Source organism: Calliphora vicina, chromosome 2 (assembly GCF_958450345.1).
Source record: "Calliphora vicina chromosome 2, idCalVici1.1, whole genome shotgun sequence".
NCBI classification, from domain to species: Eukaryota; Metazoa; Arthropoda; class Insecta; order Diptera; family Calliphoridae; genus Calliphora; species Calliphora vicina.
In genome coordinates this window covers 108,359,669-108,381,696 of record NC_088781.1, presented here as the reverse complement: position 1 = coordinate 108,381,696, position 22,028 = coordinate 108,359,669, and the positions used below count along the sequence as shown (strand labels likewise).

The 22,028-nt window shown below is 33.1% G+C and overlaps 1 protein-coding gene across 2 annotated transcripts in view; it reads left to right on the top strand.

The window, feature by feature from the left end:
• The window catches only part of Rchy1 (Ring finger and CHY zinc finger domain containing 1), a 30,099-nt gene that overhangs the window by 7,635 nt on the left and 436 nt on the right, over nucleotides 1-22,028 (top strand). For both annotated transcript variants that reach the window (XM_065499446.1, XM_065499445.1), the window contains exons 3-5: nucleotides 18,960-19,121; nucleotides 19,196-19,354; nucleotides 21,726-22,004. In XM_065499446.1, the coding sequence (XP_065355518.1) occupies nucleotides 18,960-19,121; nucleotides 19,196-19,354; nucleotides 21,726-22,004 (600 nt within the window). The remainder of the gene's footprint in view (nucleotides 1-18,959; nucleotides 19,122-19,195; nucleotides 19,355-21,725; nucleotides 22,005-22,028) is intronic.

Here is a 22,028-nt window from a genome sequence, read left to right as displayed (position 1 = left end):
ATTGACGATTTGGATCCCGAAGATATCTGGGGTCTTCAGAAAATTGATTTCAACAGACAGACATGGCGTAATCGACTCCGCTATCTATAAGGATCCAGAATATATATATTTTATAGGGTCGGAAATGAAAAATGTAGAAATTACAAACGGAATGACGAACTTATATATACCCTTCTCACGAAGGTGAAGGGTATAAAAAAGTACGAAACTGTTTATCCAGATTTGGCTCAATATACACCTTGGCAATCGAGTTCCAACTAACACTCTGTTAGTTAATTTTTGTATGAATACAGGAACCAATGTTAAACATTTTATAAAAATGTTCCTAATAATATCAAATAAAATGTAGTTTCTCCCGATTTTATCCCCTTTTTGGTACCTTTTTTATCCCCATTGTAGTGCTAAAATTGTATTCAAATAAATTTTTGTATCGTGGTGGGAGCTCATAATAAACTATTCATATTGTTACGTTTTAACCTTTTCAAAACGTTTGGTTTATTTCCTTTAAATAAACCGGATACTTTTGATTGCAAATAAAAGCCGTTTAATAGTTTAAAAATTGTAACAACTCTTTATTTATTTAAAATGTACAACAACAGAATTAAATAGTCACTCATTGTTTTTTTATACACATTTATAAATTCGCAGAAATACAGACACAATTTATAATTTACACGAATTCACTTGAAAAATACAACACACTTTAAGGCACTCAGTTGATGTTTATTCGAAATGCATCTCTGATAAACTAACTCACGACTGCAACCTCTGCCACTATTTATAACACTGCCATCTGCACTCCAGATTGTGCTTTAACTGACAAAATTCGAATATTCTAGATCTTACTAATACATACGCCATCTGTGGTGTACTTTCTACAATGTTCTTTAACTGAATATTCGAATTCAAACAGCGTTGCCAACTTACGATCAAATCAACTGAAAGCTTTTATTTAATACTGCCCACAGATATGTTACAGTTTGCTATTACAGCACTGTTATTTGAAAGCATTATACTACTTTTAAATCAGCCCTTAAAATCGTTATATTTGAATTCAAGTACAATTTCGTAACAATATGTCTATGTCAGTTTATAGAAAATCGTATTTTATAAAAAAATACCAAAAACAAACACAATTTTTATCGCTTAAGGTTTCGAATTTCCAAAAAGTACCAAATTCATGTTTGTTATTTTTTTATAAGTAAATAATCTGATAAAAATTTGTTTCTATGTTTATTGGTTTAAAATATACATAGAGTGCTAAAAAAATGTACCAAAATACAGTTTTTAACCGATTTCTCCCCTAAAAAGTTCGAATTTTGAAAAAGTACCAGACACCTGTCATGTTATTTTTTAAATGGAGTAACGTGCAATTTTAAGTTTTTTGTGTGTTTATTAGTTTTGAAGATATAAGGTTACCGAATTTACCCGTTTTTACCCCCTAAACGTTCGCATTTCCAAAAATCCAAAATTAGTGGATCGTTTTGGGGATGGAGGAACCTACAGTTAAAATTTCATGCTTTTAGCTTTTGTCGTTTGGGCTGTGCGATGATGAATCTGTCAGTCAGTAACGTTACTCTTTTATAAATATAGATTGAAGATTGATCAGTACCGATGTGCAATTCTGACGTTGCCATAATGTATTAAACAGATCTTCATTTGCAAAAAATCTGTAATCCTTATTCCTTTTTTCCTGGACTTCCTCTGATAGATTTCCAAGTGGTACAAAATGATGCTTAATATCGTCTTCTCCATGATAAAGAATTTGTTTGAACTGTTGCAGACATATTTCTCAACTGTTGCAGTTCACCAAATTTTCTAGCATCAATTTGAGCACTGCACACAAGTACATCGATAATTGTTTTAAATCTTGAAATAAGATTTATATCAACACCTGGATCTCAAAATAACCTTCTTGTTGTATTCCATCATTTGTATTGCCTGATCCTTGTTTTGGATGATCTATAATCAATTCGCCTTGAACATGTTTCAATTTTAAACTTCTTAACTCCTTATTAGTGTCGTTGTTTCTTATAGATCCTGTAGGTCAAAAATGTCATTACCGATTCTTAGTATTTATCATCGTTAGCACCAATTGGTAGCTTATTTCAATTGTCTGGCCGTCAATCTCTAATTCGAATGTCTGCAATGTTGCAATTTGGGCTCTAATATCACTGACTTCTTTTTTAATGGCATCATGAGTTTCGTTTTTAAATTCAAATTTAATTGATCTGCTGTATTTCGTAGAAGATGGTATTTGATTTTTCCATATATCCTTTGTTTGCATCCTACTGGTCGAAGCCTTCCAAATTCAATCAATATCAATCGCAATGGTAGAAATGACACCATGAACATATCTGTGTCTGAAGTATTTTCACATACATATTGCTTGTATGGTTTTTATCCAGAAGAACCATTTGCAAAAGAGAGTTAACTTGCAGTTTCCATATTTCTTCATTTCCTTTAAGTAGATCTTGTAATAGTTGCCCCGAGCCTTTTTCAATCTGAACAAAGTTTCTTGAATATTCTCAAATCCGATTTCTATCGCTACAGTTGTCGCGTGATTTTGGTGTCTCCCAAGATTGTTTTGGTTTATACTTTCTAAAAATACCTGGACAGTAAGTTAGCTCTTTAACTTAACGATAAGCGAGAATTTCTTCAGTAAATATATATCGCACTGGTTCCTCTAAAGAGCGTCAACTCAAAATTTTTCAATTTTCACTTTTTGCAAGAAATCGATGTGCAGTGGTCACATCTACCCACTGTAAAAATCTGCTATCATTTTCTCTACTATTTCGCCTAAAAATACAGTTGCATCCGTACAGTTGTTTCATTGTAATGTATTGAAAAAAAATAGTTTTTTGCTTCTATTGAACATTTTAAAATCTTGAGTTGACGATCTTTAGAGGAACCAGTGCGATATGTCTTTTAATACTTATTTTACAATGAAGCATAGAAATATTAAATGTTCCTAAACTGCTTCTCTAAATTTGATTCAAACGAGATAATTTTGGATAAAAAAACACCAACGAACGTATCAATTGAAGAACATCTAAGTAGAAATTGTTCCGGAAGTGAAAATTTCAGTCATTGAGTATTTTAGCTTGTAGCCTTTAGATAACTTGACAATCAAGCTCATTCAGGGTCGAATGGCAATCATATTTGCAGCTGCCTGGATCATTGAAGAATCTTCGGCTCATCATCGATCCAGAAGAGGTTCTTGGGAAAGATACACTGGGCGACCTATCGTATAGGTATCGTGAACTTGTTTGAATGACAATTTTAGATTCTTCACAGCCTCGGTCTAGATCTAGTAATCTACCACAAATATTAGGCAGTTACCTGACAATATGTTCATCGACGAGTAGTACATTCGAATGTTGACCGATCAAATTCATATTAAGTTAAAAATCGCTGTCGCTTGTCGCCGGCCGTTTCAATTGTAATTTACTTTAAAAGTGTTGCAGTGGATATCGATCGATCTAATTGTATTTCATTTCACAATTGTTGTCATACAGATTTTTCTGACAGGCTACCCCTATTTCTTACACAATTCTTTTCAACAAGTTGATTCATGTCTAAATTGTTTAGAATACTACACGATGTGCCTCTCTTTTCTTCTATGTTCTTTTGTTTATTTTATCACTGGTGTTAATTAATTTTGATTACTGATATGGGTACAATTAATGTAAAAAAAATTTAAAAAAAAAAAAATAAATGAGAAGTTTAGTACCAATTACATGTAACATGTAAACAAATGCTTGTATTTGTAGTTAACAAATATTTTCAAAATGTTTTGAATTCCCTTAAATATACATTTCGTTTTTTTTTTTTTTGTAATTGAAAAAGAACAGTAGCTAATAAGTAATCAATTGTTTAATTATTTAGAACGTATGTAACTTTGTTAAGCAAAATCTATTTTAAAATTTGTTGCGGTGCACAATTACTTGGAACTACGACGAAAATATCGTACTGCTATAAAAATATTTGTATTTGTTATTAGCGGCTAAAAGGTGTTTAAAATAAAATTGAAATATTAATAAGTGTGACTGAAAGTCGTGCTGATTTAATTAGTGCTATGATTTGACTTTTTTTAATCTTTTTTAAACGAATTGTTGTTGAAAATTAATATGTACCATATTTATCATTTCAATAACGGTGGTTAATTTGGATATTATTTGGTAGCTCTTAAACGAAACAGCAGACATGTTACAACATATGTCGCTGGAAAAAACTTTCGACGACTGCAGACATTTAACGACAACAGCCGAAACAATAAGACCTGTCGCGTATTTGTATGTTAACATAAATACAAGATTGAGTCTGACAAGTATTAAATTAACGCTGATAGATGGATTATTCTGAATTGGAACGTTTTACAATTTCGACAGATTCTTTTACAAACAAAACCTCTAAAAAATCCAACAGCATCTTCTTATAATTCATTAAGTTATATAAAATATATAATTTTAAGAAGGGAATAAAAGAAGTCATTAAAACAAAAATTAATTTTCAGAATGACAAGACTGACGGTCATGTAAAAACTAACTAATACAACAAGCTTCCGTAATCTCCTGTCATCCTCTGCTCTGGCCGTAATGTATTTGCGTGCACACCAAACCATCTGTGTACAGAGATTATCGTTATCACATTTCGCAAAATTCCTATTTGTCTTGGTTGGGTCGAACTGGGGCGATAACGCAGGTAGTCTCAAGCAACAATTCTTTAATTTGCGAAAAATAGTTTCCAGACACATTAGTATTCTATAGAGTGCAACTGTAGAATGTCTCGGTATCTCGTTTGGAGATGCCAGTTTTGACCTGGTTCGATAGTCTGAATAACATACTCGTCCTTTAAAATCATGAGTGTGAAACGAGTTTACAGAACATTTGAATATCTGTTTCACAGGTCACTTTGGGTATCGGAAAGAAAATAGCTCGGAATCTTTTTGATATAGCAATATTGAGATCCCTGGATTATAACCCAAGCCTGAGGATCATGTCGGTTTCCTTCTACAAGCAATACCGTTTCTCCAAGCGTTCGATGGCGGTATCAACGACGTATAGAGACATACTTCCATCACTGCGAAGGATTTAGGGTCCACCATTCAATCTGAACCTTCCTACAGAATTACAACGGCGTTAGTTTACTTAAAAATGGGAGATTTACTATAGATGGCTTATCTTTTGAACGTGGTTTTTGTTTTTAATAACTTTATGTATTTTGAACATTATAAGTTTTTGATTCGAAAATGTCGAATTTTGTGCCAAAGTTTTGCTTTACTTCTTTAATTTGAAAAAGTGCCGCTGAAACCCACCGATTGCTCACCGAAGCTTATGGTGAATGTGATCCATCTGTCTCAACGTGCGAGAGATGGTTTGTGCGGTTCAGAAGTTGTTATTTGCGAGCATCTGGATTCATCCAAAAGCAGGAAAATTGGGTACCATACGAATTGAAGCCGAAAGACCTTGAAAGATGATTTTGCATGTCCGAAATGATGTTTGAACTCTTTAAAAGAAAATCATTTTTACACCGAATCATTACTTGCGATGAATCCATTACGATAACCCGAAGCGTAAGATCGTATGTGAAGCCCGGCCAACAGGCCGAATCGTCGCAAAAGCCAAACATCCATAGCGCTAATGTAATTCTCTGTATTTGGTGGAAGAAAAAGGGTCATATATATTATGAGCTGCTGAAATCTGACCAAACCGTCACAGTGAAACTGTACCGAACGCAACTGAATCGTTTGAAGCGAGCGAAAAACGCCTAGAATATGCGGTCAGACATGAAACCGTAATATTACATCGTGACAACGCTCGGCTAGATGTTGCAATACCTTGTAAAAAACTATCTAGGGAAGTTTTGATTCATCCGCCTTATAGTTCAGGCCCTAACCCTTATCTATTCATTGCTCTTCATTGCTTTTTTTTTTGGACCAGCGCTCAGGGGATGACCCCTACTCATGCAAAGCATTGTGTTGGAACTAGGAAAATAGGTTATGGGAGGGAGGATAGAGGGAGTAGTGTTTGTGGACATTTGATTTGAATTTTCCTATATTGAAAGTGACAGGAAAGACTTCAGGAGCAAGCGGACAGTACTGCTAAAGAACGAATTTTCCCTGTAATGTGATGTGCGATCCACTGTCCAGTCGACAACGAATTGATGTGGCCTTGCCGAATAGCGTGTGTTGCGTAAAAAACTACGGATTTCGGGAACAAGTTCCCTAATTTCAGCAGAGCACATACCATTGTAGTATCGGTAGAACAGTGAAACACAACTCACATTGCGACGATATTCCAGTGAGTCAATAGAGCTGGATACCCTACTGTCACCGATAAGCATATTCGCCCTCTCCTGTACGCGGTCGAGTAACTCCAAAATAGACTTCGAAGCACCGGCCCACACATGAGAGTTGTATTCCATTTTAGGTCGGATATAAGTGGTGTTAATAGTAAGGAGATCAGATGGAGTGAAGTATTTCTTACACCGTTTTAGAAAACCAAGGCACTTGAATGCTTCTTTCGACACTCGACAAATGTGTTTTGTCCAGCGGACATCGCACTGAATACTCATGCCTAGAACATCAAGAACTTCTGATTCCTTAATATTTACACCACCCATAAAAACAGATGGAGCAACATGATCTGTTGTGCGTTTGTGAGTTAACATACAACATTGAGTCTTGCATTTAAATCGACTCATTTCGCACAACCCCATTCAGAGATTTCACAAGATCTTGGTTGAGCATATCATTCATATTTTATAATTGAATGAATATGAATGGTAAATGTTGCTGTCATCTGCAAAAGAGTAGATAGGGTTGGAAGTTTGGCGTAGAAGGTCGTTTATAAAGATAAGAAATAGAGTAGGAGAAAGGAAGGAGCCTTGCGGTACCCCCGAATTGATCTTGAACTCGTTTCATGAAATTCCATCTATAACAACTCGTATAGTGCGATCTCTCTCTCGACACCAAAAGCAATAAGTTTTGCTAAAAGCGCACCATGCCATACTCTGCCATACTAGCAAGTCTACCGTAGAGTGTCCTCTACGAAAGCCATACTGCCGGTCGCTGAGTAAATTGTTGGACTCTAAATATTTCACAAGATGGTAGTTAACCATACTCTCCATAACTTTGGAAAGTGCAGCGATAATTTCCAGGGTTGTTAGCCTCTCCCTTTTTAGGAATTGGCGTTACATTACATACTGGAAATTTGACGGCACGGTATAAAGTGCTGAAAAGGTTAGCTAATGATCTAGCGTCGAAGAACACTGCTTCAAGACCAGTGTTGGTATACCATCAGACCCAGGAGACTTATTTATGTTGAGATCCGCTGTGAAATTTCAATAAGATACTCCAAACCTTCACGATCTACCGAATTATTTCCAAAATAATAAGTTTCTAAACCACTGTACGGTATGCTACTTCAAAGGTGTCATATTAAATTAATAAATAAAACAAAAAGACAATTTTTTGAATTTTGACAACTATTAGATGTGAGAAAATTTAAAGAATTTACTGACGTGACATTTGAATGGTAATAGAAATACAAATACATATTATTTATTTACATTTGTTTACAAATTGTTGTAAATTTTAAGAAAAACACGTAAATGTAATTTTTTAGGAATGTTATTGTTATGAAAATTTCACTTTTATTATTCTATTACATAATTAACGGGGCGCCAGAATATAATTACTTAGGGAATAAATCAATAATTTATTTTTCACAGATCTATGTGGCTTTAACATTGTTAGGGTCTTACAAGTTAAGTAAGGCGAACAAAAATCATATATTGACCAACTCATCAAGTGAAATCATTTTTCAACGATCTTTTATATAAATCATCTCACACACAGTGCCATTTAGTCTGCTATTTCTAGGACATATTTCACTTGTTAGAAATTTAAATAATAAACTGCTTAACCCGGCAATTCCCATACCCTCGCAAAAGGGAGAAACAATTTATTTTTATTCTAAATAGTAAATATACGCCTAGTTTACGCTGTAAAAAAATTTAAAATAAAAAAACTATTGGTAGTTGTGCTTTTATAGCGGTGTCACCTATAGGTGACACTGGGCATAATTTATTAAATACTTCGAATTTTATCTTCCTGTTCCATCAATGTTATGCCCATGTAAATAATTTAGCTAAGGCGGACCAGTAATGAAATTATCAAAGTACAGATTAAAAGGACCTAGATCTTAAGGAAGTCTTGAGTGAAGTTCTAAAAAAAATTGCGACACCTAAGATATACTCTGACTACAACTTCAAGCTTGGACCCTTGATCCTTGATATAATACGCAGTTTAATAAATATCCTTTTGCCGTAGCTGTAGACCAAATTTTATACCCAAATCGTAATGGTTTCCCATGAATATGTTGCTTTGTGCTATGTCTCCCATAATATGGAGCAGTAGTTTCATCAATTGAAATAAAACAAATTACTCATATCTGCAATGGGGCATATTAAATCTTTGTTGTACAATAACTCAAAGCAATCAGTGACACTGATATCTTCAGGAAGTGTGCCAGGAATATCTTGATCGCTGTCCCTTTACCGCATGAAGAAAAAACTGAAGTATTTTTTGACCACTTCTTTACCGTAAGTTCTTTCTTTTTCTTCTTCGGGGCATGTTCCTGGACTGCAATGTGTTCTGATACTTGTGGCGCATCTTGATCCACTTCTTAATTTTCTCTGTTGGGTCTGGGTTGCACTTCAACCTCTGAGGCCAACATTCGGCTAGGAAAGCATCATTTTCATTTCCACTGTCTTCATTAGTAACCTCACCATCCTCAGGAGGAAACAATATGATGTTAGCAGGGTCATCTCCAGCCTCTAGTATATCAACAATTTCATAAAACATAGTCAATAGTCAAAATTTTGCAAGATATAAAATTTGTGGTATGCATTCATACACATGTATGTATAATACCCAGTGTCACCTGAAGGTGACACTTGAAAAACAGCCCATAATTTTGGGTAGAATATAATAGATTTTCTAAAAAAAGTTGCTCACATTGTTAGCCTGAATATTTAGCAGTATTTATAAAAAAAAATTATTGTGATACTTTCCCTTTTGGCATTTTTATAAAAATTTATTTATCATAAGACACACCAGTATGTTAAAATCAAAAACCATGCTTAAAGATTTTTAAAAATCCCCTAGTTAATAAAATTCTAGCGTTGCAAAAATAAAATCAGATATACAACAGGGTAATGTCTGTATATAAGTAATATTAACATTTATCAGTGATGTCCGTTTTCATGTTTAAAACTACCGTTAATCTTTGTCACCTGTAGGTGACACTGGGAATTGCCGGGTTAAGATTTAACTTGATAACCAAATAAATATACAATTCAAATGGTGACAAATAAGTTTACAAATACTTTTCATTAATTATTTATACGACTATGCATATGTTTTATGTACCACTTGGCATTGTCTATATTTGAATTGAATTGAAGTTTAAAAAATTAACAAGATACAATAAAAAAATATTAAATTATCTTGATCGACAGTTTTTCAAAACATTAAACAAGACAAAAAAAAAACTGTCAAACACCAGTTGCAGTTAAAACAATTAAATTTTTTATTAAATATGATCGTTTTTTTTATAAAACACATTCATATTTGCATAGTTTCTGCTATTAATATGATAAATATTTGATTTAAAATGTAAAGCAAGGCCTTGGTAAACGGCTGGCTATAAATCAATAAGATATTTTTATCTTCGATATTTAATAATGAATTATCTGTGCCAACCATAGCCAAATAACAATAAAAAACATAACAAATATTGGGATACAAATTGAGATAATATATTACTGAACAAATTTAAATTTTACTCACAGTTTCTGGATTATTTATTGTTTCCATCTAACGTCTTCAGCCAGTAGCGGTTTTAGAAATTGCTATCGTCTTGCAATAAGCGTATCGTGTGAGCAATCCAGTGCCATTACCATCTTTTATTAAGAATGACATCTAATATCAAAGGCTTTTATGCCCGCATTATGCGGTAGTAGTGTAAAGATGGTATGAAATTTAACCGGTTTCATATGCATTTAAAGATAAAACAATTAATAGACGAAGTATAAATTAATATGTTGAGAAAAACAATAACAAAAATAACAGAAAATAAGTATTTATTTATTTATTCTATGTACTCGATCGTACTCAACTCCATGCTTTAGAAATGATAATAACTAAATATACGTATGGTTGGATGAATAGAAGGGGAATTATTCTTTTATTTATTTTTAATAAGAAATAATTAAAATAAACATTGTAGTTTATTTTTATCAGTAGTGAATACTAAGTTTCAAAATATATAATTTGTACAATACCCAGAAGCAGCGTGATTGAGATAGATGGGTTAGGTTTTAAGACAAGTGAATTAAAGTAAGTTTTATAAGAAAGAGTGAGTGGATTAGTGAAATTATTATAATGATTTAAATTTAATGTTATTTCTAAGGAAATTATAGAGAGATACTAAAAGTATCTACTAAACTATTTAACGATCTTACAAATAATAATAATAGTATAGACAAACTTAGCACAGAAACGAACCCATAAACAACGCCAAATAACCAAGTACCCATTTAAAAGTTTATCAATCTCTAATATATATTTCGACATACATTTATTCCACATTCGATTATTGTTTTGCAATAATTTATAAAATAAACTAGTTACAAGAAGTGTTAATTAAATGGTTTAATTGGAAATTCAAACAATATTTGTTTGGGGTGGGGATTTCTTCACAAGTTTATTCAATTTATTCTGTAACAAATAAACATTAAGAAATTATGTTACAGATGTTTTGTATGTTTACCATAAAGTCAACATAAATTTGAAAATTTTCCTATATTTTTGGTGGCTGTCAAAAGAAATTTAATTAACACGGTAACACAAATTATTCCAAAAAACTATGAAATCTATGCAGGTTAAAATCAAAATTCAATTGAAAAATAAATAATAAAATAATTTAAAGAAGTTTAAATGATTGACTTTACTCTAAAAGGCAATTATTGTGACTGTACTCAAAACGTTTCGTTAAGTACAATATATGACAGTAAAATATTTTTCTGATATAGGGTTATATGGGGGGCAGGGTCAATTATGGACCGATCCTCACAAAAGTTAGTAGAAAGATTTAGGTTCATATAAAATTAGTTTATGAACAATTTCATCACGAAATTATTTATTATAAGACAGTTATGAATGTTCAAGTCATTTTCTGAGGGGGATATTGTATGGGGACTAGGGATAAATGTTGTCCGATTTTCACCATACAATTTCAGAGTACTTAGAAATAATTTGTAAAAAAATTATATCGGGATTGCCGCATAATCAACATATTTATGACTGCTCAAACAGTATTCCGGAGGGACATTTGTATGCGGACTAGGAGAAGTGTGTTACAAACGGAATGACAAAATCAATATACCCTGCATATTTTTTGATAATGTATATAATTATAAATAAGACCTATAAAATGAAACACAAATAAGAGCGTACTAAACTCCCATATAGACCAATATCTAAATCGTGAAATTCTCGGAATTAAGTTTCTCTTAATAAGCTTTGACAGATCATTAGCTTGTTTAAGTACAAACCACATTAATACGGATTTCTCGAAATTATGGGTCTCTTAATTAAGTTTTATATAAAGCTCACTTCCTCAACAAATCCAATGTCTTTATTGTTTATTGGGATAATTCCCTGAATAAATTTTGAACTATTATTAATTTCAGAGTATAACACAGTACAACATTTTTCAGTCCATTGCTTTGGGACTCAATTCTGACAATTGTACGTGAAAGTAGCCCCAAAAATAAGAACTTCTGTATCATTAGTTTTGTCAAGTTGGCTGCCATAATAATTTAATGGCCATACGAATTTTTTTCCTCAAGGTGGATTTTTATCACTTTTTCTATATTTTAGCACGGTTATATCTCGTATACCGTACGGAATATCTCTTTTGTGGCTGAAGAAAAGTTGTAGATATTGAATAGTAGAAGAAAAGTACGGAATATACCTACCCGAAAAAGTTGCATCCAGTGCCTTAAAAATCGCAAAAATGCCCATTTTTTCAAATTTTTTACCAATTTTTCACCTTTTTTGCTCAATAACTGGATTACAAATCCAATTACGGACCAAACACCATGAAATTAGGTCGTGTGATTTGTGTTTATATGAAAGTTATTTATCATGAATTTTGCTTGTATACCATAATTTTCTTATATGGGAGCTATGAATAATTATGGACCGATCATAATAAAATTTGGTGACATAAATTTTGTATATATAAAACTTAAATAAATCTGTTAAAAATGATGGTATAGAAGCAAAATTCATGATAAATAACTTTCATATAAACACAAATCACACGACCTAATTTCATGGTGTTCGGTCCATAATTGGATTTGTAATCCAGTTATTGAGCAAAAAAGGTGAAAAATTGGTAAAAAATTTGAAAAAATTGTAATTTTTGCGATTTTTAAGGCACTGGATGCACCTTTTTCGGGTAGGTATGTTCCGTATTTTTCTTCTACTTTTCAATATATACAACTTTGCTTCAGGCACAAAAGAGATATTCTGTACGGTATACGAGATATAATCGTTTTAAAATATAGAAAAAGTGATAAAAATCCACCTTGAGGAAAAAAAATTCATATGGCCATTAAATTATTACGGCAGCCAAATTGAAAAAAACTAATGATGCATAAGTTCTTATTTTTGGGGCTACTTTCACGTGCAATTGTTAGAATTGAGTCCCAAAATCATGTGTTGTACTGTGTAATCAATAGGTCTGGAAAATATAGTGCTAATCTTTTATCATCCACAAATATTAAATCAGTTAAATAAATATATTTGGTTATATAGAGGGCCACTCAATTCTATTCATGCATCTTGTATACACTGAAGTGACTAAAACAATTTTAAATTTTTTAGAAGGAAACTAACACAAAACTATTTATGTAGCTCATTATATGAGGATGCTTTATCACTTAAACATGGCTCTGGCATAGAAGGTGTCAAATTGAAGGGTTATGTGACAGGTCCCATATTTGTATACCCTTCACTTTCGTGAGAAGGTTATATATAAGTTTGTCATTCCGTTTGTAATTTCCACAATATAATTTTCCGACCCTATAAAGTATATAGTATATTCTGGATCCTTATAGATAGCGGAGTCGATTAAGCCATGTCCGTCTGTCTGTTGAAATTAATTTTCTGAAGACCCCAGATATCTTCGGGATCCAAATCTTCAATAATTCAGTCAGACATGCTTTCGAGAAGTTTACTATTTAAAATCAGCAAAATCGGTCCGCAAATGGCTGAGACAACCTCGATTTTTGACCTATATCTGGATTACTAAGTCATTAATATAGACAATATGGAAACCAAATGATTGTAGGACAAAATATTTTTTTAACCCGATTTTTTTTCACCACAAAAAATTTTAAAAAACAAATAATTTTTTTTAAAATTTAAAAAAAAAATTTTGTCAGAAAGTCAAAGATTATGTTTATTTTTTCGGTTTGGTGTATGAAAGTAGAAGCAGTCTATTGCTGATCATGGTATAATTCTAGATGTGAAGTTGATATTGAAATTGGAAAGAGCGAAGAAGGCTAATGATCAAATATTAATCCTGCAAAAGGGTCATTGGAAGGACTTCGTCGGGTTCGCCACCAAAAATCATTTATACAGTAATTGTATGTATGGGGTTATTTTTTGGTGAACTGCTCTAGTGAAATGGATTATGCGCACCTACTGAAAAGCAATGAACTTCTCAATTATTTTATAATGTACTTCGCACTGAAGTAAAAACGTTAAGGTTCAGATTGAATAGTCGATCCTACATCCTTCGTAGTGATGGAAGAACCTCTATATAAGTCGTTGATACCATCATTGGACGCTTGACGAAACGGTATTGCTTGTAGAAGGCAACACACATAAATCCGTTCATTCCAGGGATCTCAATATTTCTATATCAAAAAGATTCCAAAGTGTTCTGTGAAACAAATAATCAAATGTTCAGTAAACTCATTTCACACTCATGATTTTAACTGACGCGTATGTTATTCAGAATATTGAACCAGATTTGGTTGAGGTGTTATTGTATAGACGGGAAGCATATTCGAAAATACACGACATCCAAACTAGCATCTCCAAACGATATATCGAGACATTCTATAGTTGAACTCTATAGGATACTAACGTGTCTGAAAACTGTTTTGCGCAAACTAAAGCATAGTCGCTTGAGACTGACTACCTGCGCGATGGCATCTGTATCAATATCGGCCACCAAATAGAAATTCTGGAAATGTGATAACGAAAATCTCTGGACACAGATTGTTCGTTGGACACGCAAATACATTAAATCTCCCATATAATAACTTCTGAGCAAGTTCTCAATTTGAAGGTTAGGAAAAACGCCCAAAGTCGAGGCTGACAGGAGATTAGGAAAACTTGTTGTCTTAGTTAGTTTATGCATGACATTGATTTTGTGTAAACAAATCTGATCAAACTGTAAAACTTCCCAGTTCAGAATAATCTATCTATCTGCGTAATTATTACGAGTATTTTTTTATACTCACCAGAATCAATCTAGTACTTATGTTAACACACAATACGGGACAGATCTTATTGTTACGGCTGTTGTCGTTAAATGTCTGCAGTCGTTGAACGTATTTCCATAAGGAATACAGCTTTCGCTGAGTTGATCATCTATGGCCGAAAGAGACCCGTGTCGTTGTTACAGAAATAAGATACAATTGCCGTGGGAGCAAATATTGTAGTTGCAACATATATGCTGTAGTCGAATGTCCTTGACAATATTTGGCAGAGTAAGATTATTCGGGGGTGCAAGATATTTACTTATCATACCGAAAGTAACGTGAAGATTTCAAATACTTTAACGAAATTTGAGCGAATGACGACCGATTTAACACGTTTCACAGTGTCAATGTAAGCGCCTTCACAAAGTGGAAATAAGTCCTGTGTTAATAATCACTGACGTTAGTCCTGTGTTAAAAAAAGCTTGAAATCCACCCAATTCCACTGCACCTCAACATGTTAGATAGCAGTGGCCACATTCAATTAAGAAGGAGGGACACAGTAGACCTATTCCAAAGACTAGAAGGAATAATGTGAATTTAATCAGAGCAACAATGGAAAAAAATCTCTATCTTTTCCGGATAAATGACGAATCGATCCTTATAGCATTAAAGTTGAAATGATTTAACAACAATTCTGAATCTTATTTTTTTAAATTCGAAATAATAAAATATTTTGCTTGATTAGAGCTGGATAAGTATAATAATATTTCATCAACTTGTTTACACCATTGGTTCAAAAAACTTATAAGTAAATTATATTTAATTGCCAAAATAAGAATGATGAAATTAAGTTTACTTCTCGTCTGATCTATAAATAGTCAAAACATTTTTATTGCTCTACAAACAAATACGTCTTCAAACACCAAAATGTTTATAGAATAAATCAAAGATCACACAAACAAAAACAGTGTAGCCACAAAAAGCAATCAATTCCATTTAAACGCTGTTAACACATTATACGAGTAATCGAGATATTAATTTATAAAATATTTACATTTAATTTACACCTGTCTAGCAAATTCACATAACATTATATTTTTTTGCAAAGTGAAATTGAACGAATAGGGAAAATAAAACCGGCTATATTCCAAGCTACATCACAAGGTTTTCGATAACAAGATAGTAATTGGAAGGTTGTTTTTCAAACTCATAATTTTGGAACAAGAACCGAAAGAAAATTTCTTTAGAGTTTCATATTTTAAGACGGATGAATTCACTTCCTGAGTCGATAAAGTAGAAATAAAGATATTCAATGACATCTTTTTATTGTGTGTTACAAACATCAGCATAAACTCATAAATATTTCCCGAATAACAAAGGTGTAGGGCATTTAAGCAATATTTCTTCCCTTTTTAATAAACAAAATGAATGACGTATTATATTTCCACTTTTCAACCGGCAGTCGTCGTTGTGGGAGTGAATTATTCAAGCAGTTTATCAAATGTTTGTTTGTATAGAAAATATTCGCTTATATCGATTATTTAGTGTAAATTAATTGTCTTGTTTTGTGTTGTTCTGTTGCTGCTACTTTTAATATTTTTTGTACTTGATGTTAATTAAATTTTGAATGGGAAACCACAAACTGATCGATTATTGTGAAATAAATCATAAAAGAAGAATATCTTTTAAAAGTTGTTTATTTTGATTTTATATTCATTTTTCTTAATTTACATAGAGCGTTCTTATGTGATCAAGATGATGATGATGATGATGACAAGAAACAACCAATAAATATACAATAAATAATAATTTTATTGATTGACTGACCACCTTTTCATATGTGACGTTTTATTAATAACAAATAATATAATTTATATAAATTTGAGAGAAAAAAATACTGGTAGTTAAGCAATTCTTACTGTTGCCAGGCTATAAAACGTGAGACAGTCCAAAGTCATACATATGTTTTCGTTAATTAGTGCTAGGGGTGTGTTCTGTTGTTTTAAGTTCTAATGATGCATTTAAAGATTACCACTTGCTATAGATATTTAAATATTACTTTAGGGAAAACGTTTATGTCTGGGAAGTTACCTCTCACTATCGGCCATCACACGGGCACTTCAGTGAATCGCGAGGAGCAAACGAATGATGTTGTAGTGGATGCTCATCGGGAAAGCGTTAACTACATCACAATATGTTTTTTAATGATATTAGGCTGATGACATGACAACAGGAACAATATGAAACACTCAATGTTGTCTGATCGCAAGCATTCTGATCTCCTCATGTATACAGTCTGCATATCCGGATGCGTTAATGGTCCGTTTGTAAGCCTTGCCACTGGATGTCGATAATAATGAGTTCTATATTGAGTGAGCAATTGCCTGTATGTCGCTACAATCGTGTTTTTCTCAGACTCTAAGAACTGCTAACCAGAATATTTAGGACCTTATTTCTGTTTATCAGTTTTCGATTTCCATTGTTGTAACAGTGAAACGCCAGGAACAAACTAATGATGTCGGATTGGTACTGAAAGTCCATCCGGATGTGTCGGGGAAGGGTATCCTACATCACAATCTGTTGGTTAATGATACTAGACTGATGACATGTCATCAGGAACACACAATGTAGTCTGATCGCAAGCATTCTAATCTCTACATGTTGACGGTCTACATCCATCATCTTGATATCTGGATTCGATAATGAGTGTGATAATTAGTGCATTTCTAAAGTTCAATATTAAGTGACCAAAAGCTATTATGTCGCTACAATAGTGTCTTTCTCAGACTGTAAAAACTGCTAACGGGAATATTTAAAACATTTTTTCTGTTGTAATAGTGCATTCAGTCATACTTTCGGGGGTTCTACCTTGAGCTTAAGGCCAAAGAGTGAAGGGAGTCATGGACATATGTTGGATAAGACAGGGTCTATGGGGGAAGACATTAAGCTATCCAGATTTAGTTGGGTCAGAACTTCTCCTTTTCATGCCTTTGTCTGGCTGCCTTCTGCAATATTGCCCCAATTACGATATGCTTTTCTATGAATATTGTTCAAAGCTGCCTAGTATAATGTGTGATTGAGCGGATCAGGTTCATATGATCTTCGGATGAGAAGATAATTCTTTTATGTTGATATTGGAGTGGTTCCTTTGATGATACCGCAAGATAAACTTGTGATCATAATATTGTATTCCCTTGACTACTAAGAACTTTATTTCATCATGAAGATATTGTTCCAAGGACAACTATGAAGCAGCTTTGAATATTTCTGTCTGCTAACGCTTTTGATTTCACTTCGCAGCTTATATAAGATAGCTGTACATGTCGGAGGTGGAGAAGAGACTGTTGAACGTCTGGTTTACAGTCGGAATTCTTGCGCCATCGACCTCAACATTCAGTTAGAAATTAAAGCATAGATATTATAAGATCCCACCTTGAGGACCCCTTGTTTAATTATACAGTGTTTCGATGGGGTGTCTCTAAATTCTACGAACAAGCGAAGGCCACTCAAATAGTTCACGATCCATCTCTTCAGGTTCTTCGGGAGGTATGCTATTGAAGGGAGTTGTGTATCTGACGGTATAGAAAGCTTTCGATAGAAATTATAGGACCGCGTCTTGAGGGACTTTTTGTTTAATTCTGCTGTGTTTTGAGCGGGTTTCAGTTTGTATGTAGAGTGGTGTGCTCTCGAAGAGGATTATACGTCACCCGGTATAAAAAGCTTTCGATAAGTCGGATCTACAATCTTTCTTTCATATATTTTTTTTGTTGTTGATGTGCCACTATAACATGTTGTGTCAGCGTTGGGAGGATAATATCCTCGAATGCCTTCTGAGATAATAGACTACACGATACTCCCAAACTTCTATTTTCCCAGGTTTGATCAGACTCGACCCACTATCATCATCGACTTTAACTCAAACTCCGGGTTCATCAAGGTTCTTCAGCACCACCTCAGAAATTCCATTTAGGCCATAATCTAAGGATAAGAATTTTTTAAGACTGGAAGATTGTGAAGTTAACAAAAAAGGAGATGCTGTCGAAGACGATTTTTAGGATTTTAGTGTTTTGTACCGTAGGGTTTTTAACAGTTTTTGACAGTTAACATGAAAAAAATAAGTTCATATTTCATTCATCATAGACAATATTGGTTATCTCCTCTAAAAGATTCGTTATCTCTTCTTAACCGGCATCCGTCAACAATTTTGGAATGAGTAAATTAGTTAGGAATCGTACGACAAACTCACATTAAAGAAAAATGTCATTCTTTCTTTTTAGACTATGTTTTCTAGATTATTAATCTTTGAAATTGAGTATTTAGATCTTTGAATATACATAAATATTTCTGCTTAAAATATCATAATAACTCTTCATTCATTATTCTTTCAGACACCTTGCTGCAACAAATTCTACAAATGTCGCTTTTGTCATGATGAAAATGAATCTCATCATTTCGATCGCAAAACCCTCACAGAACTGATATGCTCGGAGTGTAATACAAGGCAACAAGTACAAGAACGTTGTCAAACCTGTGGCATACGTTTTGGAAAGGTAATTTTAAGATTTTTAAATTGACCGTTTTTTAATGAAAATATGTCTAATAAAATATATCTTTTATTTTCCAGTACACCTGTCTCATTTGTAATCTCTTCGATGATTCGAATAAACGCCAATATCACTGTGATCAGTGCGGCATTTGTCGCATTGGTGGCCGGGAAAATTTCTTTCACTGTAAAGTCTGCAACATGTGTTTACCCATACAATTGAAAATTGATGGCCACCGGGTAAGTTGCTATAATTAAGCTAGTAAAAATAGTGTTGGGTGTTGAATGTACTTATTTATTCAAGAAAAAATATTTGAAATATTTTAAATATGTTTGTTTATGGGCAATGAATTGTTTTAAGGGGAAATTTAATTAAAAAAAAAACATAAAAAATATACAACTTCAAAGTGTTGGGAAATTTTTAAATTATGAGGCACAAATCGCGTGTTTAATGGTAAAGAAACTGAAAAGTTTGATAATATTTTAAACATTATAATGGAATAGTTTATGTATGAGTATTGTTTCAAATGATTCAGAGATGATTTGTTTTTAATGAAAATTGATTTAGGCTTTTTGTTTTTTGTTACTAATTTAATTCAAAATTATGTTTCTATTAATTGTTTGGCATTTTTCCTTGATTGATGAGGGTTATAAATAAATATTATTATAAACTCATCATTCTCAAATCTGTTAAGAAATTTGTATAAAATTATTGCAACACAATAATTGTCAAGAAATTATGTCTGCCTGTAAGCAGTTTTGTAATGTGTAAAGAAGACCAAGTGCTAGATATAGAAAGTCTGAGTATAGGGTTTGTTTTAATCTTGGGAAACTAACAAGTTTGTTTTTGATGAACTTATTGGTGAGAAATTAATGGGTTAGTTTAAAATTATTGCAACACAATGTTTGCAATGAAATTATTTCTGAATCGCTGTTTTGTAAAGAAGATTAAGTGCTAGAGATTGAAATTCAGGTTATAGGGTTTCTTTTAATCTTGTGAAATTAATATGTTGATTTTAATGAACAGGCCATATGACTTAAAAATGCGGGATTTACAACAAATGGCGTATGTTTTGAAAGCGGTTTTTGTTTTTATGTCATTTTAAAGGTACATATCTGTCATTTATTCTCACTTAGTTATTGAACTTTATAGTGCAAACTATAAAGTTCATACAACAAATGGCGTATGTTTTGAAAGCGGTTTTTTTTTATGTCATTTTAAAGGGTACATATCTGTCATTTATTCTCACTTAGTTATTGAACTTTATAGTGCAAACTACGTTTTTTTGCTTCGAAAATGTTGAATTTTGTACCAACGAATCGTCAAATGCGGGAAGTTTTGCTTTACTTCTTTAATATGAAAAAAGAGCCGCTGGAGCACACCGACTACTCCCCAAAGCTTATGAGTTCCATCAGTTTCAACGTGCGAGAGATGGTTTGTGCGATTCAGACGTGGTGATTTTGACATGGAAGACAAAAATCGCCCAAGCTAGCCAAAAAAAGTTTTAAGCTGCAATTTCAAAATGTTTTCGAGTATCAGGATTCATTAAAAAGCAGGGATGAGTACCACACGAATTGAAGCCGAGAGACCTTGAAAGACGATTTTGCATGTCCGAGAAAAAAAAATTATTTTTCACTAAATCATTACTTGCGATGCAAAATGTATCCATTACTATTACCCGAAGCGTAAGAGATCGTATGTGAAGTCTGACCAAACAGCCGAATTGGTGTCGAAGCCAAATATCCATGGCGCTAAGGTAATTCTCTTTACTTAGTGGGTGAAAAAGGTTCCTATCTATTAAGAGCTGCTGAAATCTGACCATACCATCACAGGGAACCTGTGCCAATCGCAACTGATTCCTTTGAAGCGAGCATTGGCAGAAAAACTCCCAGAATGTGGGGCCAGACATGTAACCGTTGCAATAACTGTTAAACACTATTTAGAATGAAGTGGTTGGATAGTTTTGCCTCGCCCGCTTTATAGTCCAGTCCATGCCCCGTCCGACTACTATTTGTTTCGATCGATGCAGAACGCTCTCTCTCTGGGATACGCTTCATTTCAGAACAGAGTATCCCAAATTGGCATGATTCGTTCTTGGCTTCAAAAGATGAGCAGTTCTTTTGGCTCGGAATCCATTTGTGGCCAGAAAGTTAGGAAAATATCATAGCTAACAATGGACAATACTTTGAATATATTTATATTGTACAAATAGTTCAAAATAAAAGCTACAAATCTGTAAATATCCATAATTTTAAAATTTCTTTTTTGGTGAAATGTAGGCAAATTATTTATGAGGACATAATATGTAGATGAGTAGGTATTCAATTATTGCAACACAATGTTTGCGAAGAAATTATTTCTACCTTGAAGTAGTTTTGCCTTGTGTAAAGAAGTTTAAATTCGAGATATTGGTTATAGGGTTTCTTTTCCTTTCTTAGGAAACCAATAAGTTTGTTTTCAATAAACATTTCATAATAAATTTTAGTTTCGGGCAGAATGAAAGCTTCATATTCATTGGGAATAGATTACTTGTAGTAATTAAAATTTTACTTACCCAAATACTATGTATTAAGTTTGTTAATATGTTATTTTCTTTTTATTTCTTTTTAGTGCGTTGAAAATATATCACGTTCCCACTGTCCAGTGTGTCTCGGCGACATACATACCTCACGCATTCCATGTCACATTCCCGATTGCGGCCATCTGCTGCATAAAATGTGCTTTGATCAGCTATTAACCTCAGGCCATTATACATGTCCCACCTGTCAAACCTCACTGATAGACATGACAGCACTGTGGGAGTATTTGGATGCTCAGGCTGAACTGATGCCCATACCTAAGAAATATGAAAATCAAAGAATACATATATTTTGCAATGATTGTCATAAGGTGAGATATAATGAATTTATAGAA